Source organism: Gymnoscopelus microlampas (assembly GCF_963454915.1).
Source record: "Gymnoscopelus microlampas genome assembly, chromosome: 16".
Classification (NCBI taxonomy): domain Eukaryota; kingdom Metazoa; phylum Chordata; class Actinopteri; order Myctophiformes; family Myctophidae; genus Gymnoscopelus; species Gymnoscopelus microlampas.
In genome coordinates, this window is record NC_139953.1 from 3,626,547 (window position 1) to 3,651,485 (window position 24,939).

General features: G+C 40.3%; 2 protein-coding genes across 3 annotated transcripts in view; both read right to left on the bottom strand.

Annotated features, from left to right (window-relative positions):
• The window catches only part of LOC311063456 (protein NLRC3-like), a 621,663-nt gene that overhangs the window by 484,708 nt on the left and 112,016 nt on the right, over nt 1–24,939 (bottom strand). The gene's annotated exons all lie outside the window — the stretch shown is intronic.
• On the bottom strand, nt 253–24,322 carry LOC311062721 (activator of 90 kDa heat shock protein ATPase homolog 1-like). Of its 2 annotated transcripts, XR_014602534.1 has the most exons (10): nt 24,068–24,322; nt 21,373–21,563; nt 19,045–19,127; nt 16,854–16,971; nt 15,769–15,869; nt 13,945–14,085; nt 9,504–9,605; nt 6,727–6,778; nt 4,794–5,204; nt 253–267 (listed from the first exon to the last, which is right to left on the bottom strand). XR_014602534.1 is itself a non-coding variant. In XM_084081935.1 (9 exons), exons 1-9 carry the CDS (start codon nt 24,145–24,147, stop codon nt 5,032–5,034), a joined length of 1,041 nt encoding a protein of 346 aa, XP_083938061.1. In that variant the 5' UTR covers nt 24,148–24,322; the 3' UTR covers nt 3,380–5,031. The 2 variants fall into 2 exon arrangements, 1 of the variants encoding a protein (XP_083938061.1); XM_084081935.1 differs by lacking the exon at nt 253–267 and having other exon boundaries at nt 3,380–5,204.

A 24,939-nucleotide genomic window follows, 5' to 3' on the forward strand; every position in this document is an offset into this window, starting at 1 on the left:
GAAGGCTCTGTTCCATTTAGTGTAGCACAGTGGTTTCCACGACCCCATAACTCTGAGAGTGTACAAATGGAACCAAATGGACCCGTACACTCTCAGCGTTACACGCCCGTAAGGGGCCATTTGGAAACCCATGAGGGTCCCTGGACCCCAACTGTAGACCCACTGGTGTAGCAGAGTGTTTCCAGTGGGCCAACATGCACAACATCAGCACCCTGACTCTGTTTGACCAGAATGGAACAGAGCCTTCATTAGTATCATTGGCAACACCTGTGAATGTCTTCATAATATGGCTGCTGTGAATAGAGCCTATTGATATATATTTGGCCACGGACCACCATACCAGCAGAAGATTTTGAGCCAAGGACTTTTTTTGTTAATGACTCATATGGATATGAAGCATCAACTGTTATAAAATAAAATCTTGTTAATACTTTTCATCTGTTCAATATTTATACAACCCACACACACGTGACCACTTTCATTTACTGTCATTTCTTTATAGTAAAATAATAGCTGAGCTACAAGCTTGCATGCATCATGGTGCGATGGGTTGGGAGCTTATAGATCTGCTATTTTTGAGCAACAAAATAGGGCCTTAACCCGTTAACACTGGGAACGCCTCTGTGTCATTTTAAGATTCATTCAAAAATAGCAGATCTACAAGCTCATAGCGCGGCACTCAGAGTGCCGCGCTATGAGCTTGTAGATCTGCTATTTTTAGAATAAAATTTAAAATGTGTGAACATCTTATATATATATATTTTTTTTAAAGCGAACATTTTTAACTCAAATATTTCCCCATATGAAAATATTTTCAGATGGGGGTCTGCGGCCAAATACATATAATTTTGGGGCGTCCTTGACATGAAAAAAGCCACTGAACCACTGATTATAGCAACATGAGTTTTTTCAACAAAAAAAAAAGGATTTAGAAGACATTTGTAGAATCCCCAGAAGTAAAGATTTGAGTTACAAATGTTCACTTTAAAAAATGTATGTTCAAAAATGTGCACACATTTTCAAGATTTTTCAAAAATAGCAGATCTACAATCTATTTTTGAATAGCCAAAGAAATCTTCAAATGACACAGATGCGTCCCCGGTCTTAATGGGTTAACAAAAAAAAGGGAAATATGGAAATATAGGTTTCTGCCCGATAGCAACGATATACTCAGTAAGACAGCAGTTTGAAGGCAACTCTCTTTGTAAAGAACGTTTTTTGGTAAGAACTCAGTTTATTTGGTATCGTCTTCCATCATTGTGCAGCGCTACAAACAGAGGTAATGAATAATGATCTGCCTAGCAACAGCAATTATAATTCTTATGCATCTGAACCTGAAATACTGTCAACAACAACACCACCGTCCCTGTTATATTGTCCTGGGGCGGCAGTGGCTCAGGGGTACAGTGAACCGTGAGGTTTCAAGTTTGATCCCGGATTCCCCCTGAGTTAGTGTTGAAGTGTCCTTGAGCAAGACATTGAACCCCTAATTGCTCCCGATGAGCAGGTTGGTGCCTTGCATGGTTTCCTCCGCCATCGGTGCGTGAATGTGTGTGTGAATGTGTGGGTGAATGGGTGAATGTAATGCACAATCTATGTAAATCGCTTTGGATAAAAGCGCTACAAGCTTGCAATGCGATGCGACGCGTTGTGAGCTTGTAGATCTGCTATTTTCAAACATTTTAGTACTTTTACTTTCGGTACTTTAAGTATATTTTGATGCCAGTACTGTTGTACTTTTTTTACTCAAGTAACATTTTGAACACAGGCCGTTTACCGTAACAGAGTATTTGTATATTGTGGTATTGCTACTTTTACAGTCAAATATCCGAGTACTTCTGCCACCTTGCAACCAAGTCAACATCAGTAATCAGAGCAGTCAGACCCTGAAGCCATAGTCTCGTATGGCCAGACAACTATTCCACAGTACAAGCTCGCATATCTGAGATTTTTAAGAACCACTGTTCTAAATCCTAAGAGTATTCGGATATTGGTAAATACTCGTTGCTACCTGTATACTATAGCTAAAATCTAAAATTACACAGATGCTTCTTGTGTAACCACTTTATACTTTATTTTATACTTCGGCTACTCAAAAACAGCAGATCTACAAGCTCATAGCACGGCACCGAGTGCCGCGCAATGAGCTTGTAGATCTGCTATTTTAGAAAAATCTAGATTTTTTTTGGCAAATCTTTGAATATATTTTTTTCAAGCGAACATCTTTAACTCAAATCTTTGCTTCTGGGGGTCCCTGGAACAAAATATGTTCAGATGGGGGTCCGCGGCCAAATACATAAATACTTTTTGGGGTCCTTGACATTAAATAGGTTTTAAGCACCACTGATATTACAGCAACATACAGTACGTTTTTTCAGAAAACTGTTAGGATTTAGAAGACATTTTGTAGAATCCCCAGAAGCAAGGATTTGAGTTGAAAATGTTCGCTTTAAAAAATATATATTCAAAGATTTGCACACATGTTCACTATTTTTCAAAAATAGCAGATCTACAAGCTCATAGCACGGCACTATGACGCGCTATTTTTGAATAACCAAAGGAATCTTTAACTGACACAGATGCATTCCCGGTTTTAAACGGGTTAAAGGCACGTTAATATTGAAAACACTTTCAACCTGTAGCTCCTATATTGGAGAAGGGTCTATCAGGGGTGTAGAGGCATTTCAGGAGAGACCCTCCTTTGGGAACGTCTCCACTTTTGTTTTGTTTTTTCTTCTATTTAAGGTGCGCGATACCATCATGCGACGGAGCATCAATTAGGCTTTATGCTTTTGCATTAAAATATGCCTAAACCTGACCTTAACCTCAATAAAACTATATCTAAACCTAACCTTATTCCTAACCTTAACCTCAGTAAAACTATTTCTAAACCTAACCTTATTCCTAACCTTAACCTCAGTAAAACTATGTCTAAACCTAACCTTATTCCTAACCCTTAACCTCAGTAAAACTATGTCTAAACCTAACCTTATTCCTAACCTTAACCTCAGTAAAACTATGTCTAAACCTAACCTTATTCCAAACCTTAACCTCAATAAAACTATGTCTAAACCTAACCTTATTCCTAACCTTAACCTCAGTAAAACTATGTCTAAACCTAACCTTATTCCTAACCTTAACCTCAGTAAAACTATGTCTAAACCTAACCTTATTCCTAACCCTTAACCTCAGTAAAATTATGCCTAAACCTAACCTTATTCCTGACCTTAACCTCTATAAAACTATGCCTAAACCTAACCTTATACCGCACCTTACATAAAAGGGGCATTACTAAAATGCCTCCACACCGCAGATTTACCATAATTGCGATTCTGGGCATGTCATTATAGGTGAGAAGGAAAAAAAAAGTGAAAATAAATGAAAATAAAATCAAATTTATTCATGATGAATTTTGCATATCTAGCTCATGTGACACATTGTGAGCATGTAAACAGGCCAGTTTCACTATTTATCATACGGTGAATTTTCCTATTTATTTATTTTTTCCAAACATTTTCAAAGATAGCAAAAACAGCACATCTACAAGCTCAGAGTAAAGTTGTAGATCTGCATTTTTTTTTGCTATTTTTGGTACGACCTGAGAGTATACAGGGCTCAAGTGGTTTACAACATCTGCATGGTTGCTGCTGCTAGCACACCACACTGCCCTCCAGAGGTGAACAGGGAGCACTGCGCTTGTGGACGCCACAGGCTCACAACCGGGTTTAGAACGGGCTCTATGCACGGCAGTCATATTGGAACGCAATTGGGCCTCTTCCTTAATTCCTTCACAGGTGTTACCAATGATACTAATGAAGGCTCTGTTCCATTTAGTGTAGCACAGTGGTTCTTAATTAAGTGTTTTTTAATTTTGAGGACCCCCACAAATGTAACCATGTTCCATTTGTACACTCAGAGTTACACACCCTTAACTCATTCACTGCCTGAATTATTGCTGGCCGCGTTTGCCCACTGCCAGAGTTCTTTCACTGAAAAAAAAAAGTACTCAGGAGCCGAGATACAGAATTTTTAAGTTTTAAGTTAACAAGGAAGTGGATGGGAGTCTAGATCTTCGAAAAATCATATCTCCTTGGTCTTTGGGTAAAAAAAAAAAAAAAAGTTATTGAAAAAATTAAAATTACGTTTTTTACGTCAGTGGCAGCATTGGTAAACGGGAATAATTACGTTTATTACGTCAGTGGCAGTGAATGAGTTAAGGGTCCATTTGGTTCCATTTGTACACTCTCAGAGTTACACACCCTTAAGGGTCCATTTGGTTCCATTTGTACACAGTTACACAACCGTAAAGGGGCCATTTAGAAGCATAGATATAGAAACCTAGATACCTCATTGCAGTTAATTGGAGCGACCTGTATCTCGGGCCCCATTTTGGAAAAGGCAAGAATCCTGACTACTGGCCAATCACAGCACGTCTTTTCCGGGACTTGTCAGAATCTAGTTGTATAAAAATATCCCGTTATATTTTTATACAACTAGATTCTGCCAAGTTCCATAAAAGACGCGCTGTGGTTGGCCAGTAGTCAGGAAGCTTGCCTTCTCCAAAATGGCGCCCGAGATACAGACGCCTCTCAGAGCCGGAGGAGGCGTCTACCTTTATATGTCTTTATATGTTTAGAACCCCCTCAATGAACCATAAGGGTCCCTGGACCACACTTTGAGACCCATTGGTGTAGCAGAGTGTTTCCAGTGAGGCAACATGCACAATATCGGCACCCTGACTCTGATTGACCAGAATGGAACAAGAGCCTTCATATTAGTATCATTGGTAACACCTGCGAAGGAAGTAAGAGAGGCCCCAATTTCTTTCCAACACGGCTGTTGTGCACAGAGCCTATTTAACGTCAAAACACAAATTCCACCCATAAATGTTGACTCGCCGTTTGCACTGGACAAAAAAAACACATCACATCAGCCCAGGCACTTACAAGTAGCACAGTCTTTGTCTTTTTGTAAGAGCAAGAAAATACTTTACAAAAACGTGTAACGTCGAAAATGAGCCTCCGCGACTCTTTAGTAGAGTCGAGCTCCGTAACCGAAAGTCTGTTTGATGGCCTCGAAGTAGAACCTCCTCCAGCCCTCCTTGGTGCGGTCCTCCTCGTCCGTGGGGACCCCCGTTGCCTCCAGTTTCAGCTCCGTCGCGTCTCCCTTGTCCCTCAGGAACAGGTTGATGGTGGCGTAGTGTTCTGAAAAAAAAAACGCCAGAAAATACAACCTCACTCACTTAACTCATTCAGTGCCCAGCTTATTTATGGAATTTTGGCTCCGAGTGCCACAGCTAAAATTCATTGTAAAAAAAAAAGTGCTTAGGAGCCGAGATACAGCCTTTTTAAAGGCATTGTAGGGAACATTAAGCCTAAATTTAAAAAATATGTATATATATATTTTTTGCATTGTCTCCCCTCTATCAGCCACTATATAATGATGCTGGGGTGTTTTCCTTCATTGAAACACAGTCCTCTGTCTGAAATCCGTATTTTCCCTTCTGTTTATGTTCATGTTATTTATGTCCGGGTCGTAAATTAACGCACGCATGTGCGTGTCCGTGCGCGTCCGTGCCCGTATCAACTTTTTACTTTCGGTTTTAAAACGCTCTCAAACTTCTTTTTTGAGGCACATAATTTACTTTTAAAAAATCGTTTGGATAGAATTTAGTTGTTTAGCTTCATATATGTGGTCAATTTATCATGAAAGAGCCTATTTAAAAATATAAATTCAGAGAACCGTAGGGTCGGGCATTTCCGCGAATTGTATCCACATAAGGCAACCTATTTTGGGCATGACTCATTTAAAAAGTCCCCCCTGCGTCACCCCCTGGTGGTCGGGGAAAAGAACTGCTGGAGGGGCGGTGTTTGACAACAATTTTTTTCTTTGATTATGTCTGAACTCCCTACAATGCCTTTAAGTTAGAAGTTAAACAAAGAGTGAATGGAGCAGCAAATCTTCAAATCATCATATATTGGGTTCTGAACATGTTTTCCCCCCCCCCCCAAAAAATAAAATCATTTATTTTTTTTATGACGTCTTAGACGTCATGTGACGCCGAGTGCCGTGCTACGAGCTTGTAGATCTGCCGAGTGCCGTGCTACGAGCTTGTAGATCTGCCGAGTGCCGTGCTACGAGCTTGTAGATCTGCCGAGTGCCGTGCTACGAGCTTGTAGATCTGCTATTTTTTGAAAAATCGTGAAAATGTGTGCAAATCTCTTTGAATATATATATTCTTTTAAAGGGAACATTTTTAACTCAAATCTTTGCTTCTGGGGGGTCCCTGGAACAACATATTTTGAGATGGGGGTCGGCAGACAAATGCGTATAATTTTGGGGGGTCCTTGACATGAAAAAGTTTGAGAACCACTCATTATAGCAACATAAGTTTTTTCAAAAAACGGTTAAGATTTAGAAGACATTTGTAGAATATATATAAGGTTTGCACAAATGTTTTTTTTTTTTGTTGCTATTTTTGAAAAATCGTGAAAATGTGTGCAAATCTTTGAATATATATATTTTTAAAAGCGAACATTTGTTACTCAAATCGTATTGCTTCTGGGGGATTCTACAAATGTCTTCTAAATCCTAACAGTTTTAAATATTTAAATATAAATATATTTTCACGATCTTTTCCAAAAAATAGAAATCTTAAAATGACATGTGCGTTCCAGGTCTTAATGGGTTAAGTGGTTAACACGTGAAACGTAAATGAAGACGTACCGCACGGCCAAGACTTGAATCTCCATCTCATGACGATCTTTTCATTTGAGACCTGAGGATGGAAACAGTTTAGGCATTTAGCAGACGCTCCTAATCCAGAGCGACTTACAGTAAGCAAGGACACAAGATAATACATCATAATACACATAAAAATAGTAATCTAATAATAAAGTAATGCATAAGTAAACCAATAATCTAATAATAACTAATACATTCATACACTTCAATTCCCTCTTAGAAAACAAGGTTTATCTCCTGAAGACGAGGTCACAGACGTCGTGATGAGTCTGACCAGGGTTTACATGACTTTTTTAAGACTAAGGCCAAATTGTAAAATATTACTTAACACATTGACTGCCAATCGCGTAGATCTACGCGAACCTATTTAAAGCCGCCACGCGCCAATCGCGTAGATCTAAGCCAACTAGTCTTTTTTTTTTTTTCGAAAAAAAAGTTCACATTGCACTTTTTTCAATTTTCGATCCACTTCCGTTTCCGGTAGCACCACCGGAAACGGAATTATCCGGGATCCGGTTTTGCCGATCCCATCGTTCTCCGTTCTAAAGTGAAACTGAAACGCCATTTTCTCTTTGTAGTTTTTCTCCTCGCTGATCACTGTTTAACATAAACCGTTCTAACTACAAGATGGCGATTCCGTTTTGCACGTGGTTTTCACTGGTCGACGCAGTCAGATGTCCGCTGTGTTTACAAACAGTGCAGAGCTCAATCTTAAGGATTTTAACGAGGTCTATGGCGACGTGAAAAACAAACAAAAAAAAAACAATAAAACGCTGGCACTGGTGAGTACATTATGAGATTAAACGCTGGCATGGAATGTGTTGAGAAAGAGGCAAATATTGTGAAAATAGCCGATCTACAACTCACAACACCTCGCACTGCGAGTCGTTGTGAGCTTGTAGATTGGCTATTTTCACAATGTTTATCTGTGGAAGCGAGTCAAACTAAATGTAATGCCTCAACTCCTACAATTCCAAGTGCTTGTCAGGGTGGGGGGTCCCCAGTTCAAATATTATTATTTTGGGCCGCGGCCTGAAAGGTTTGGGAACCATTGCATTAGATGAGACTAGGCTCGGTGTCTGGGTAGTATGCACACGTTAGCTACTCCCACAAGTGCGAGGGGGACGGGCGGTTGGCTGAGCCTGTGATTGGCTGAGACAGACCCAGCCCTCGATTCACTAGAAAATACATCACAATATGGTCGCAAAAAGCAAAAGGTCTTCAAGCCCTTCATTTAATACATCATCATATGAAAATATATGAACTATTTGACAGTAACGACAAAACAGGTTGTTGTAAAACCTTGCATGGGTACACAGGGTGTCGAGCGAACCCGAAACGAGCACTCCTCTGCGGTGGGAATCACCACGATTTAACCCAGGACACACAAAAAGTATTCCACAAGTATTGGGCTGGGCGGAGACGTTCGCCTCGGAAAAGAAATGACAGTAGTCCATAAGGTAACCAGAAGACTCGCTCCAAAACAAACTTGCCCCCATTCTATATACCGCCCGGATTTGCCTATAATACCGCCGGATTTGCCCCGGGGCAACTGTGTTTAGGGGCGAGCGTTTTGGTATTCTTGCGTTGGTGCGCCACGATAAACAAGGAAGTGTAGTGGATCAAATAGAATCACTTTTCGGTTATTGCATCGTCTATTTCTCACTGCAAATGTTTTCAGAAACATTCTTGAGAGCAACGTTTAGTTGTAAATGACATTGTTTGTTTGTTTACATGGCTGTCATGTTGGATAAAGCATAAAACCAAGCAGCGCAGGTTGACATGAGCAGGTGCTCTGAGTCTCTTGATTACAAAGCGGTCCGTTATAGAGCTCATCGGTCATAGGCTCTATTCACAGCAGCCATATTATGAAGAAATTCACAGGTGTTACCAATGATACTAATGAAGGCTCTGTTCCATTCTGGTCAAACAGAGTCAGGGTGCTGATGTTGTGCATGTTGGCTTATTGGAAACACTCTGCTACACCAGTTGGTCTACAGTTGGGGTCCAGGGACCGTCATGGGCTTCCAAATGGCCCCTTACAGGTGTGTAACTCTCAGAGTTATGGGGGTCGTGGAAACCACTGTGCTACACTAAATGGAACAGAGCCTTCATTAGTATCATTGGTAACACCTGTGAAGGAAGTGATAATATGGCTGCTGTGCATAGAGCCTATTATCAAGAAATAATGACCGATGACTGACCAATCAGAATCAAGCATTCAACCAAGCTGTGTAATAAACGTCGTTATTGACCTTTCTCTGACCCAGCAAACACACTCACAGGATCTAGCACCAGTAAACACAGGACGTTGGTGAAATCTGCCGTCAAGACACCGGTGCCCACTTAGGAGACCACTTAGGAGGATTTGTGGACCATTTTGCCCTCTAGTGGCTCCAACTGGGATGGCCTATATCTTTCTAAATCAACTGTATAAAAACCTTTTGAAAATCTAAAAGCTCACAATGCGTCGCGATAAGACGCATTGTGAGCTTGTAGATCTGCTATTTTCAAAATGACCGGCTGAAGTGGTTAATGTATGTTTTGTAATAATAATCTAAATCTACAAAGTAACTAGTAACGTTTTCAAATAATTGTAGTGGAGTAAAAGTACAATATTTGCCTCTGAGATGTAGTGGAGTAAAAGTAAAAGTACTGACAATTGGAAATACTCCAGTAAAGTTAAACATACCTCTTGAGTAAATGTACTTAGTTACTTTACTCCACTGAAATCAACCATCTTTGACATTTGACCTTACCAGATCCATGAACTCTCCGTGCACGTTCCCGTTCATCATCCGGAACTGTCCTCCCCGCCAACCCTCCACCACGGCGTCCGAGCGAGTGAACACCTGGACAAACTGCATGATGGGAGATTAGGAGAGCGTTAATAAGGCAGGTACACATTGCAGGACCTTAAAGTGGTCGGGGGGTCATCTGATCGTTAAGCATAACATACTGCAGGAGTTTATTTCTTGAAATCGGCTGTCATAATGTCGTTGTGGTTTTCACAACACGATTGATCCCCGACAAGGGCTGACACACTGTAGGATAGTTCACTAGGATGCTATCTCCAGAGTCAGACCCAATACATACATTTGTGTTTATTCCAATTAATTTTAATCGAGGTATCCCGTGATATGCCTCTCCCCCCCTCTCTCTCTCTCTCTCTCTCTCTGTCTCTCTCTCTCTCTCTCTCTCGCACGGCAAGTGCGCTAATTCCGCTGTGACAGAGTTGCCATGTCCGCTTATTATAAGCGACTTTGGGATTGTTTTTCTGTAAAGTTGCTTGAAAGTGTAGTTGCTTTTTTGGCCTTGTTTCCTAATATTGTTTGAACCAGTTGTTCTCAAACATTTTCATGGCAAGGACCCCCAAATTAATATTTGTCTGCCGAGGCGCAGACCTCCCCCTTCTGAAAATATGTTGTGCCATAGACCCCCATACAAGATGGATTTGGAAAATACTCCACAACCCCCCCCCCCCAAATGTCTTCTTTAAAAATAGCCTATCTACAACGTGAGCTTGTAGATTGGCTATTTTCAAATATCCAATGTATTTGTAAATAGGTTTAAAGTGCTCAAGTGGCCTTTTCTTGGGCTTGTTTTCATAGACCTGGTTGCTTATTTCTCTCGCTACATCTGGCAACGCTGTTCAGGCATGCTGCACTCACAGATACACACACACACACACACACACACACACAGAGAGAGAGCTCTCGCTCTGTCTCTGTCTCTCTGTACAATTCCTCTAAAATAAACAGCCCACCAGGCTCGCTCACTCTCTCATTTAGTTTTATAATGTTAACTTAATACAGGACTGGACGGTAATATTGTGGTAGGGACTGTTTGTTGTGGTCAGATCCAGCGACGCTCCCCTAGCCACGGTTGCTGTAATGTGCTCTCATTGGCTGTAGCGTGGATCTGCTCGCAGAATGGTCTCGGCTCCTTTCACACTGTATGATATTGTCTGATGTCCTCTCTGCGACATATCTGAATATCTAACATGGTAGATATCTGAAAACGGTCGGAAAGCCGTCGCAGAGCGGATAATCGCGGCCAAATCGTCTCGCTGAGCCTTTCACACACAGCGAGCTAATGCTCGCAGATCAAAGGCCGATCTGTGTCAGATCGGGAGGTTTTGTCGGCGAGCGCCAAAAAATGTCGGCGACAGCAATATCGGACCAAATCTCCTGCAGTGTGTACCTGCCCTTAGTACCAGTGGTGGGAAGGGTACCTAAATGTTTTACTTAAGTAAAAGTATCAATACTGCAATGTAGAAGTACTCTGTTACAAGTGAAAGTCCGGAATTAAAAATGTGCTTTAGTAAAAGTATCAAAATGTACTTAAAAGTACCAAAAGTAAAAGTACTAAAATGTTTGGAAATAGCAGATCTACAAGCTTGCATTGTGAGCTTGTAGATCTGCTATTTTCAGATAGCCTGGGTATAAAATAGGCCTAAAGTGGTTTATGTATGTTTAATCATTTATATCTGCAAAGTAACTAGTAACTAAAGTAACTAGTAACTAAAGTTTAAAGTGGAGTAAAAGCACAATATTTGCCTCTGAGATGTAGTGGAGTAGAAGTAAAATAATAGACAATTGAAAATACTACTTAGTTACTTCACGTACGATTTTGAAATGACGAGCTTTGAGCAAGAAACTCGTAGAGAGCTCCCCTTTCTCGAATATTCCTAAATATGTCGTATAGGCCGGTCACAATTATTTACACATTTTAACTTGAACATTATGAATAAAAATAACATTTCTGTTTTGTTTTTAGTAAACAAAAGTAACATTTGTGTACCTTTTCCACCAATGGTGTCTTCCTAATCATAATGATCACATTTACAACCATAAGGCCCTAAGCTGCTGGCAAAAAAGGATCCAACGTGACATCTAGGGCGTATGCTTCCACATGACGACACGCTGACAAAGAAGCAGTTCATTCAAACAGCTTATAGAGAACTTATTTTCAGACAGTTTGTCAGCTGCGCTGTGCACTGACAGATGCAGAATGGCTCACCCCTAGGGTGTGGGTTTGTAGATCGGCTAGTTTTTGGTGTGTGAGATCGCCATTCGCCACACAACCAGGTATAAAATAGGGAAAACCCTTACCCCAAACCCTAACCTCTAAATGTATAATCCTAATCCTATCCCCAACCTGAAACATTTTCCAATAGGCTCTATTCACAGCAGCCATATTATGAAGACATTCACAGGTGTTACCAATGATACTAATGAAGGCTCTGTTCCATTCTGGTCAAAGAGTCAGGGTGCTGATATTGTGCATGTTGGCTCACTAGAAACACTCTGCTAGACCAGTGGGTCTACAGTTGGGGTCCAGGGACCCTCATGGGCTTCCAAATGGCCCCTTACGGGTGTGTAACATCCATTTGGTTCCATTTGTACACTCTCAGAGTTATGGGGGTTGGGTTTTTTATACCATAAAACCACCATTTGTTCTTGTAAGGACCAGGAAAACAGTCCTCACAACATAGTTCTCAAATACTGCTACTTTCTCTCTCTCTTTCTCTCTCTCAGTCTGAGACTGAGAGCCTCTCTCTGTTTTTGATCAGACATTGACTGCACACGGAAACGCTCCGAATTATGTTAAGTTATAACGTAATTTATAGCCCTATCAATTTATATTTGTATACATTATTTGTATTATTGTCATTCAAAAGAATGACAATTATTGTCAAAAGAATGTCAATAATTGTATGTTCTTGCTTTAATATCTTTGTCGTTATATGTTGCACAAGCTGCGGGTCCCAACAACACTTCGCTGCTTGTACCTGTATAAGTCAGTGACAAATAAAAACTTCTTCAGAATCTCTCTCTTCATCTCTCCGTCTCTGTCAATCGCTCTCTCCCTCTCTCTCTCTCATGAAAGGTGGTGCATTTCACTGTGTCACCGTGTGCTTTGATCTTCAGTGTTTGCTAATCCATTTGAGAGAATGTACAAATGTAACCCGATGGGGCCTTCTACCATGACTCACAGTCTGTTTAAATGACACCTGTTGTGTAAACACAGCTAATGGACATTTACAAGACAATGGGGAACCCCCACTGTGTGCGTGAGAGCACTGTGTGGATGAGACCACGGGGGAATTGACCAAACAATAGGCTCTATGCACAGCAGCCTATTGGAAAGAAATTGGGCCTCTTCCTTACTTCCTTCACAGGTGTTACCAATGATTCTAATGAAGGCTCTGTTCCATTTAGTGTAGCACAGTGGTTCTCAAACCTTTTCATTTTAAGGACCCCCTTAACTCTGAGAGTGTACAAATGGAACCAAATGGACCCGTCCATTTGTACACTCTCAGAGTTACAACCATAAGGAGCCATTTGGAACCCCCTCAAGGAACCATGAGGGTCCCTCACTTTGAGACCCACTGGTGTAACAGAGTGTTTCCAGTGAGCCAACATGCACAATATCAGCACCCTGACTCTGTTTGACCAGAATGGAACAGGGCCTTCATTAGTATCATTGGTAACACCTGTGAAGGAAGTAAGAAGAGAATTTCTCTCCAAAATGGCTGCTGTGCATAGAGCCTATCACAAGGTCAATATTAATTGTGATGGCCACACAGTCAGTCAGTCAGTCAGTCAGTCATAAAATGCAAGCCAAACAGTTCTCCCTAGTGTTAACAAACCATATTAATTCAATATCCGTGTGTGTGTGTGTGTGTGTGTGTGTGTGTGTGTGTGTGTGTGTGTGTGTGTGTGTGTGTGTGTGTGTGTGTGTGTGTGTGTGTGTGTGTGTGTATACTTGTATTACTATACCTGTGAGCGCCGTAATATCCCTATAAGTATCGTAGAATATGAGAAACAGACATTTTGAGGAGCATTTCCCTGGTGCTCACACGAAAAACATTAATCTTTTTTAGAGATACGTTTACTATTAGAAAAAGATGCAGGCTGAGATTAGTGTTAGGATTATTTAGAGGTTAGGTTTAGGGATTAGAGATAAAGTTATGCCTGATTTATGTATACTTAATTAGTTACTTTACTCCGATCTAGCCGATCTACAAGCTCACAACGCACCGTGCTTGTGAGCTTGTAGATCGGCAATATTTCGGCTTAAAAATGTTTTTTTCTTTTTACAAATAGCATTCATAAAATCGCCGACCTAAAATGTTGATGTCCTCACAAGTCGCAATATAAACCTGTGTGTGTGTGTGTGTGTCTGTGTACACACCTCCTGCTTGAGGAAGGTAACGTAGAGTTCGTCGGGGGACGTCAGGAACACGTCGTTGAGCGAGAAGCTGCAGGTCGGGATTCGAACGCCCGCCGTGCCACTACTGGAGGCGGAGGGGGCGGGGCTGGGGGCGGCGCTAATCTGAAAAACAAACAACAAGGCATGATTAGACAAGACTGTCTGTCTGTCTGTCTGTGTCTCTGTTAGACGGACAGACGGACTGACAGATATAGTGGCCCTCATTTAGTAATGGAACATTGAAACCAGCGCAGATCCGAGTGCAGGAACAGTGTTAATTTTGATAGCATATTGACAGTGGTGGAAAAAGTACTCACACTTTCTACTTAACCCATTAAGACCTGAGGCAATTCTTAAAAATGTTTTCTAAATCCTAACTAAAAAATCAAAAAAATATTTTTTCACGATTTTTCAAAAATAGCAGATCTACAAGCTCGTAGCGCGACACTCGGATGATACACAGAATTCTCACTCAAAACATTGCTGGTTATAGAGAACTTTAAATTACAGCAATCGCTTGTGTGGTCTGGTGTGGTTACAGCAAACGCAGATCTAATCACATTTTATTTGTCTTTGATAAGCTTAACTGCCAACTGCTGATAAAAACACAACTTATTGACACAAGGAATTACGTAACAGTCACACTTTTGTGGATTACAGTACAGACGTGTTGTGAGCTTGTAGATCGGCTATTTTCGTTGAGCGACATGCTTCCAGTAGAAGACATGCTGACTTCTATGGAATCCAACTGAGTGAAATCAGTCTGGGTGACTGAGATGTTTCAGGGACCGTTCCCCGTTGAGTTTTTCGACATGAAGAACCGGAATGCGGCTAAGAAGAGGAACTTCTCCGACGTGTGAAGTAAGTAACACCACCAATACACAGCACAGATGCCAATCACATGCCTTTGTACTGGCACAGGCTTTTTTGCATACACAGACACAGATAAGTTACGCCTGACACAGACACATCCAATAAGAAAATATAACACAAATATAACACAGATACGTACAAACTATTAACCCTTTAAGACCGGGAACGCATCTGTGTCACCACTTCAACCATTATTTTATACTTTGGCTATTCAAAAATAGCAGATATACAAGCTCATGAGCTTGTAGATCTGTTATTTTTGAAAAATCTTGAACATTTGTGCAAATATTTGAAAAAATATATTTTTTAAAAGGAAACATTTGTAACTCAAATCTTTGCTTCTGGGGGGTCCATTTTGGGGGTCCTTGACATGAAATGTGTGAGCACCACTGATATATAAACATATGTTTTTCAAAAACTGTTAGGATTTAGAAGACATTTATAGAATCCCCAGAAGGACTTGAGTTACAAATGTTCGCTTTAAAAAAATATATAAATGTGTATATGTGTGTGTGTGTGTGTGTGTGTGTGTGTGTGTGTGTGTGTGTGTGTGTGTGTGTGTGTGTGTTATATATATATTTTATCAGCAGTTGGTGCACACACACACACACGCTATTTTTGAATAGCCAAAGAAATCACGGTCTAAATGGGTCAAGTGTCATACGGTCAGAGGAATGCGGTCTGGAATAAATCACGGATTTATCAACAGCGGCAGAGACACAGTAGTAAATCGCTAACTTCTAGCCATCAATGTAATCAAAGATATATCCTAAACAAAACCCTAAAATCCTGAATGAAATAAATAATCAATAGTTCCGTTGAGTTGACCGTAATGCAAATTTTTAGGTCTACACACGTTTGATAAAATGAGGTCCTGTTTTTTGTGTCTCTATATAAAGACAGACAGACAGACAGACATATGTATTGTCTTACTTGTGGTTTGTTGGACACCTTGGTGGGCGTTTTGGAGGTGGTGGGTTTGTTGACCTCGTTGGCCTGTTTGTCTGTGGGCAGGATCATTCCCTGGGTGTACTCTGAAACCAGGAAGTACAAAAACCATGCTACAGTAGCTGCCATTCAAAACTACACAGAAATGCTAAAGCTTGCCAACTGCCATTCAAAACTACGCATCAATGCTAACTGCCATTCAGTTATTATTTATTAGCATTAAGCATTAACAAGTTCTTGTTAATGCTTTTCATTGGTTCAATATTTATAAAACCCACACTTAAAGGGATAGTTCACCCAAAAAAAAAAAAATCTCACCCCATGGATATTCATGGATTTCCATTTTTTTTTGTTGCATTCCTAAACCAACCAGTGGACTGGTAGGCAGCAGTTCCGGTAGGAGACACAAAGGAGACTCTTTGTGTCTCCTACCGGAACCGCTGCCGGTCATCAAATTATTGGCTTAGGAATGCGACATGAACTAAAAAATATCCATGAACTCAAGTCTCCATGCGGGTGACTAATCGATTTTGGGTGAACTATCCCTTTAACCACATTGTGAGCTTGTAGATCTGCTATGTTTTGATGCTTTTGTGTGACACTGTAGTATGATGAAGAAGGGCATTCATTTTATAAAACAAACATAAAAAGGTTTAAATATGGAGATGAAACATTTCTGCCTGACAGCAACGATACATGAGATCTACGCTCTTACTCATAATAATAATATAAAGTATGAATGGAGTGTTATCTGATCGCAGGTGTTTATTTGTATTAACCCATTAAGACCTGAGGCGATTCTTAAAAAAATCTAAATCCTAACAGTTTTTGGGGAAAAAAACAACAACAAAAAAACACGATTTTTCAAAAACAGCAGATCTACAAGCTCATAGCGCGGCACTCGGTGCCGCGCTATGAGCTTGTATATCTGCTGTTTTTGAATAGCCAAAGAGTTCTAAAGTGACACCGATGCGTTCCAGGTCTTAATGGGATAATATAAAGTGTGAATGGAGTGTTCCCTGATTGCAGGTGTTTATTTATAATAATATTAAGTGTGAATGGAGTGTTACCTGATGTAAGGTGTTTGAGATACAGTCCCAGAGCTGAGCGGACTCGTTTGACTCCCTCTCTCTTCATCAGGTCCAACAGCGGAGTGGGGGGTTCGTCTTTACACAGAGAGACACTGATCTACACACACACACACACACACACACACACACACACACACACACACACAAAATAATGGAAGTTATTCTATTACCCCCAAAAATGAAATTTAAACTCAATCGAAAACCGGCGATCGAAAACCGTCGAAAGTGTCCGTTTTCAAGATGTTTTGGCCATTATCTCTGGAACAGAAGGTCCAATCTGCTCAGTTCAAAGCTTGTTGAATGCGTGACTTTGAGGACAATAAGCACGCCTTTTCGGGTTATTTGGGTTTTTTAGGGGAGGCGAGATCTTAGTTGTGCAGGCGACCGCCTCCCTGCCTCTACAGTGGGTACGCCACTGTTAACACATTGGCTGCCAGCTCTTTTTTTTTTTCCTACAGTAGGCTGCCAGACTTTTTCAATGAGAAAAAAAAAAGTACTTAGGAGCCGAGATACAGAATTTTTAAGTTTTAAGTTACAAGGAAGTGTCTGGGAGTCTAAATCTTCGGAAAATCATATCTCCTTGGTCTTTGTTTAAAAAAAAAAAAAAAAAAAAAAACTTTTATTTTGAAAAAATTTTTTTTTTGAAAGAATGCAGATCTGCGTTCTTGGCAGCGTGCGGGCTTTTGCGCAAATGAACGCAGATCTGCGTCCATGGCAGCCAATGTGTTAAGACATTAGACTTGAAGGGATATTTCACTTTTTAAAAAGCATTGGGTCATTTTGTCGTCTACTCAGGCTTTTGTGAGTCCCCCAGGCCGTTTTTAAGTTGCTTGATTCAGTATTTATTAGACACGGCCCCTTTCCTATACAACCCCGTTATAACTTCAAACTCGATTTTTAACATGTTAGATTCATCAAAAACACCCGTCCTTGGTTCTGGCGACTCATCCTGCCCTCCGAATACGCGAGGGGCCGTGTTTTTTTGATTACTTTTTTCATTTATTTTATATACATTTCTTAATTGTATTTAATGTTTTTCATTTTCCCAAAATAATATTTAAACTAGAAAATGTGCTCCTCGGAGCACAGGTCTCCGCCAGGCGAGGTGGTAAAACTGTTCCTGATTAATTCTGTCTTACCTATTTATATTACATATTGTGATGTCACATGAAGCTTGACCAATGTTAGGTGTTCACAGACCATGTGCCCATGTATTATATGGAGTTGGACGGACACACGGACGGACACGGACACACACAGGGATGGACAAAGTGAAAACATACTCTCCACCATGCCTTCTGCCTGGCGGAGACAAATAGAATAAAAAAGTAATTGAAAAAACACGGTCTCCTCACGTATTAGAAGGACAATATCAGTCACCAGAACCAAGGACGGGTGTTTCTGATGAATCTAACATGGTTAAAATGGAGTTTGAAGTTACAATGGGTTTGTATAGGAAGGGTAAAATGAAAAAATGAATATCAAATATCTAAATACCGACTCAAGCAACTTAAAAACTGTCCGGGGTGCTCCCAAAAGCCTGAGTAGACGATATATTTTTAAGTGAAATATCCCTTTAAGACAGATCCCTGTTGTCTCAGCCCCCCCCCCCCCCCCCCCCCATACAAATGTGTCACCCTTTCAGAGTCACACAAGAACAGCTGGTTCAATCCTTACATGCGTTTGTTTTGCTAACTCACACAGTATAGTCGACATTTCTAAAAAGGTGGTGTGAATCAGCTGCTGTGTCCGTCCAATCAGGGAAGCACAGGTGCTGTTCTCACCGTTTGTTCTCATGTTTGAACTAAAATCATAACTAACTCACACACGTAACATCATTGTGAAGCACGATAATAATAGAGGATATGCGCATGCTTAAAGTGAATGGCACATCGAGTGGCAAATCGAGTGGCAAAGAAACATGCAAAATGAGTTTAACATTGTTTAATGTTGTTTAATGCAATCAGATATGACTTTTCTGTTTGGATCCATGGGCTGTCAAGGCCAGAAAGTATTTTTTTGACACTCAGTAGGCATTCCTGCATAACTTCCGGGTTTGATGATGATGTCACACGCATATCCTCTATACTGTCCAAAATGTTTCAGAAATAGCGAATAAATGGTGTGTGTGTGTGTGTGTGTGTGTGTGTGTGTGTGTGTGTGTTCTTACATCCAGGTCATCCATGTCATTCTCATCAGACAGGTTGGGGACGTCAACATTTCCTTTGTATTTTATACCAGTCTGAGATGTTCCTGCAATGATACACACATTTCACATTAGGAAATTAGGAACTATATATTCTATTGTGGATCGTTTGTCACTGTTGGGTGGAAACCTTCTAAGGTATTGTCAAAACGTTTTTCAGTAAATGGACAAGAAAGAAGCTGTGTTCCAGTGGTTATTATTAAGTCATATCTTGTTAATAAGTTAGTTATATGTATCTATATTGTGATAGTAATCATTACTATAGAGTGTTTGTTCAGTAACAGTGTTAAATAGCTCCATATTGTGACAGTAATCATTGCTATAGAGTGTTTGTTCAGTAACAGTGTTAAATAGCTCTATATTGTGATAGTAATCATTGTTATCTGAGTGTTTATTCAGTAACAGTGTTAAATAGCTCTATATTGTGATAGTAATCATTGTTATCTGAGTGTTTATTCAGTAACAGTGGTCTCCCTGTCTCTTCTGCTCTTTAGTAAACAGACAATACATTTTCTTGTGGGTTATTCATTTGGGCTTTGGAACGCCAATTGGACAGACGGTCTGCTAGAACATGGCTTAGAATAAGGCTACCTAATTTCGGCATGGCCCTTTCAAAGGTCCCGTTGCGTCACGTTGGCTCTGGTGGTGGTAAAAACTGCTGATTGGCTGAAGGGGAACAACTGCTGATTGGCTGAAGGGGTTGTCAGTCAACGGTACTACTCCCGCCCAACTCCAGCCCACAGCCATAAACCATACACAGGTTCTCCAGACTCCAAGACTAGGGGTGGAAACTGGGAGGAGAAGGCTATGCACCAGTCCCTACCACAGACCCCATTGCCCCAGACTATCTAGTGAAATTCATCAGCTGTAACTGTGAGGGGAACTGTAGTACATGCAGGTGCTACTGTAAAAAGCAGCGAGTGTATATCTGCTTGTGGCAAGTGTAATGGAGAATGCAAGAACATCAACCAGGCAGACGAGAAAAGGAGTGAGGAAGATGAGGAGTTGGCTGAGTAAGACTAACACCAGGTTTCATCAATACTGCACATTTCTTACTTTACATTTTCTCTTGCAATATGTAATAATATGTTCTTGTGGAAAATGAGTTGTTTTTTTATTCAAAACTAATTGTTGGAATAGATTCAGCACCCCTGAGAACCTCACAAGTTAATTTTAGACTTTTCATTTTTTTCCACCCAAGCCCTCTGGGCTCCTTAGGTCCCCACATGCAGACAGTGTATCCCAATGAGCATGTGCATAGTAGGTGTACACTCTTATCAAGTGTTTAGCAATATTTTCTTATTTTATTTTTCAGAATAGAATCAATTCAACAACACCCCAATTCCCTACCATTCATTATACACTGTGCTGTACATTACAGCTTAACAATAACCAATATACCAATATTAGATGGCCAGAGAGACATTTTACACACAAATAATGGTTGGAATTGATTCAGCATCCTTGAAAACCCCTAGTTAGACACCTCACACGTTCATTTTTTTTCCATATTTTTCACCCAAGCCCTCTGGGCTCCTTAACTTTGATTGGCTCTCCAGGATTTTCCACGAGGATTTGGGTTTGAATTAATTGAGAGGTGATTCTAGACATCTATAACACATTGGTGAAGAAAGCTATTGGTAGTATTTTTTTTCACAGTATTACTGTATTACACAGTATTACAGTTTTTTTTTTCTTCACAGTATTAAACTATAGAGCGTCGCAGTTCCGCCACTTCCTGGTGCCGGAAGTAAATACTCGATGCATTTTTCCCATTGACTTTTCCAAAAATATTTATATCAATCAATTTAAGCCTAGAATCAAGCCATCCAGGATACTGGTGAATCATGACCATAAAACCTTTTTTTCTGTGATTTTTTTAAATTTTATATTTAATGATATGATATACTATATTTAATAAATACCCTTTGTTTTGCCGTTTTCAAAAAAGTTTTGTTCACAGAATCAAACGTTTTATGGTCATGATTCACCAGTATCCTGGATAGCTTGATTCTAGGCTTAAATTAATTTATATAAATATCTTTGTAAAAGTCAATGGGAAAAATGCATCGAGTATTTACTTCCGGCACCAGGAAGTGGGCGTGAACTGCGACGCTCTATAAGGTAAGGCTGATGACACGGAGGAGATGACACGCCCCCAGCGCCCACAGCATCCCCGTCAGGAATCGAACCCAGGACCTTCTAGCTGTGAGGCGACGGTGCTACGACTGCGCCACCGTGCCCGACATAACGTGTAATATTATTATTATTATTATTGGAGGTGGTACGGACCCATCCATGAGGCTCGGAGGACCCATTCATAGAAGAAGATGAGTTTTCCCTTGCGGTTGTTGACAGAAGCCTCTCCGTCCAGATTGGGGACGTCAGTGATCTGACAGCTGCCCTCCGGACCCTCCACCCGCACCTCCAGCAACAACTCCTTCAGGTGTTCCGAGGACCAGCCTGTCGCGTCCCGCTCCGTCCTAGAACACACACACACACACACACACACACACACACACACACACACACACACACACACACACACACACACACACACACACACATTATACCTCTGAGGAAATCACATTTTGGAGATTGTGGTTTTATGAATACCATTTATTTTGTAACCCATTAAGACCAGGAAGGCAACGCATCACATCTGTGTCATTTTAAGATTTCTTTGGCTATTCAAAAATAGCAGATATACAAGCTCATAGCACGGCACCGAGTGCCGCGCTATGAGCTTGTAGATCTGCCATTTATTTATTTTTAAATCATGAAAATGTGTGCAAATCTTTGAATATATATATACATTTTTAACTCAAATCTTTGCTTCTGGGGGTCCCTGGAACCAAATATTTTCAGATAGGGGTCCGCGGACAAATACATAATTTTGGGTTTGACCAACATTGATATTATAGCAACATATACGTTTTCTTTTCTTTTTTTCAAAAAAACTGATTTAGAAGACATTTGTAGAATCCCCAGAAGCAATAAGATTTGAGTTACAAATGTTAGCTTTGAAAAAAAAAAAAAAAAAAAATATATATATATATATATATATATATATATATATATATATATATATATATATATATATATATATATATATATATATATATATTCAAAGATTTGCACGAATTTTCACAAATAGCAGATCTACAAGCTGATAGGGCTATGAGCTTGTAGATCAGCTATTTTTTTAATAGCCAAAGAAATCTAAAAATGACACACAGATGCGTTCCCGGTCTTAAAATTAAGGTAAAAAGATATTTTTGAGGCTTTTTCTGCCTTTATTTATACTTTCATAGTAGAGATGGACAAGAAACAGGGGAGAGAGACATGCAGCAAAGACCGTCGGAAACGGGACTTGAACCCGCTGTGCGCCTGTCAGGCTGCTTTGGGCCTGGGTGCCCGGACCTCTACGCCAGCAGTCCGGGCCTGAATGCCATTTTATTTTATTCTTTAAATACAATTATTTTCTACCGTAAGCCTAAAGCCGAAAAATTGCATGTATAAAATGATTCAAAATGTCAAGTCATTTCTTTGCATATTTAAATTATTTGCCATGTCTGCCCTGTGCAATTTTAGATGGCAAAGCCTAAAAGGCCTAAAAGGCGAAATTAAATGCTGTATTATGTGTATTCTGTGAAAAACATAATTAAATCACAACTATTTGTGTGACAATGAATCGTCAACTTAAATGTTGTAATCGTTACAGCCCTCCCTGTAACAGCCTCTTGAGCTGTAGTTGTAACAGTGTCATCAGATTTAGAAATACCCTGCCATGTGCCAAGCCAAGCCCCCCCCCCCCCCCCCCCCCCACACACACACACACACACCATCTGGGCCATCTGATCCTAAAATAACCCTTGGCTACGACCCCCCACCCAACACACATACAGTACAACACAGTCACACATACAACACTCTAACAAACTTCTAGTCTAGTGGTGGTCATTCCAGAAGGTTCTGGGACTCTAGGATCGGTTTCCTTTAAGCTCACTCAACCTCACAAATTCATCCATTAATTGATCATAATCCCGGATCATAATAATCTCACAGCTGTAACACATACTTTTATGTTAAAGTTAGTTAAAAGACAGACTTTCATTAGCCATGGTTCCCATGACGCTCGTCTGTCAGAAGCGTCATGGAACCACTCGTTCCTGTTTTTTTAATGTTTTACATTTACAACCCGTACGTCTACATAAACGTTCACATTCCAAATATAAAGTGCTGAACCCATGGCCACGGATGTGCCAAGTTAAAGCGCCTGGGTCTAAGTACCCGTATCTTTCGTATTGTTCAATAAAAAAGCATTTTAATCCAATCTACGGCCATTTTCTCATAGAGTTATAATGTATCAGAGGGCAATACACCTCCCAACCGATAGGGTCGCGTAGTTGAAAGCATATGAAAGACATTTTGAGAAAATGGCCAACAATCGGATTAAAATGCTTCTTATTGAACAATACGGAAGATACGGGTAGTGGTACTTAGACTCGGGTGTTTTAACTTTTTACATCCATGGCTTTGGGGTCAACACTTTACATTTCAAATCTGAACGTTTATGTAGATGTACGGGTTGTAAATAGAGACCATTAAAAAAACAGAAACAAGTGGTTCCATGACTGTCATGATATGACAGTCATGTTTCAGGGCTACACTTTCATGAGATCCACTCTCTCTCTCACAACAGACCAGTCTAATCCCTACCAAATAATACAAGATCACTTGTTTTCAGCGAGCCGACACCGTCGTACGGACGGACGGACCGATGGTGGGGGCTAAATAATAAATCAACCATTACGTAATCAGCACAGTTTTATCCTGCCGATTAAAACACGTGACAATAGGAAGCTTACTTATTTATAAAGTCACGCAATCCTGAACAGATAACGTCCCCCACCAATACAATAGACAAGATACAAATACTATACGATACAATCAAAATGATAATAATGATGATCAGAAGTCTCACCAGTGCCAGTTGTTGACGTTGGTTGCGTCTGCTCGCTCCTCCACGATCCAGCGTGGGTCTCCTTCTCCCCATTTAGCCATGGAACCCCCCGATAGACACCTCAGATTCAATGAATAACGGAATTGATCTGCGTCAATTCAATTTGAGCCCAAAGGACAGTTTGAATCCCTGTTATGGAAAAGTTGATCAGCTGAGCCGGTGTGTGTGTATGGGTGGGAGAAGTGAGAATGCTCACTGCATTGGGCTACTGCACTAAACACTGTAGTAATACACTACTGACTTTATTTACGTCACATCCGTGCTAGTGTTGCCAGGTATTGCGAGAGAAACCAGCAGTGGTGGGAAAAGTGCTCAAATTGCATACTTAATTAAAAGTATCAATACTGCAATGTTGAAATACTCTGTTACAAGTAAAAGTCCGGAATTCTAAATTTACTTGAGTCAAAGTACAAAGTTATTGGTATCAAAATGTACTTAAAGTACCAAAAGTAGAAAGTACTCATTATGCAGAATGTCCCATTTCACGAGTTTTCAAATGTATAAAATGTATAACAAATCTTTTGAAAATAGCAGATCTACAAGCTCACAATTGTGAGCTTGTACAAAATCTACGAAGTAACTAGTAACTAAAGTTTTCAAATAATTCTAGTTGAGTAAAAAGTACAATATTTGCCTCTGAAATGTACTGGAGTAGAAGTAAAAGTATTGGAAATTGGAAATACTCAGGTAAAGCAAAAATATCTCCAAATTGTACTTTAGTACAGTACTTCAGTAAATGTACTTAGTTACTTTCCACCCCTGGAACAAGCAACCATGTCAATGAAAACAAGCCCAAAAAAGAAGCATCTAAAATTGGCCACATGAGCCCTTTA

Coding starts and splice junctions, on each gene's coding strand:
- LOC311062721 (XM_084081935.1), bottom strand. CDS start 24,147: ATGGCTAAATGGGGAGAAGGAGACCCACGCTGGATCGTGGAGGAGCGA. Junction 21,564..24,067: donor AACGTCAACAACTGGCACTG/GTGAGACTTCTG, acceptor TGTGTGTTCTAG/GACGGAGCGGGACGCGACAG. Junction 6,779..9,503: donor ACGGAGAGTTCATGGATCTG/GTAAGGTCAAAT, acceptor TTCCATCCTCAG/GTCTCAAATGAAAAGATCGT.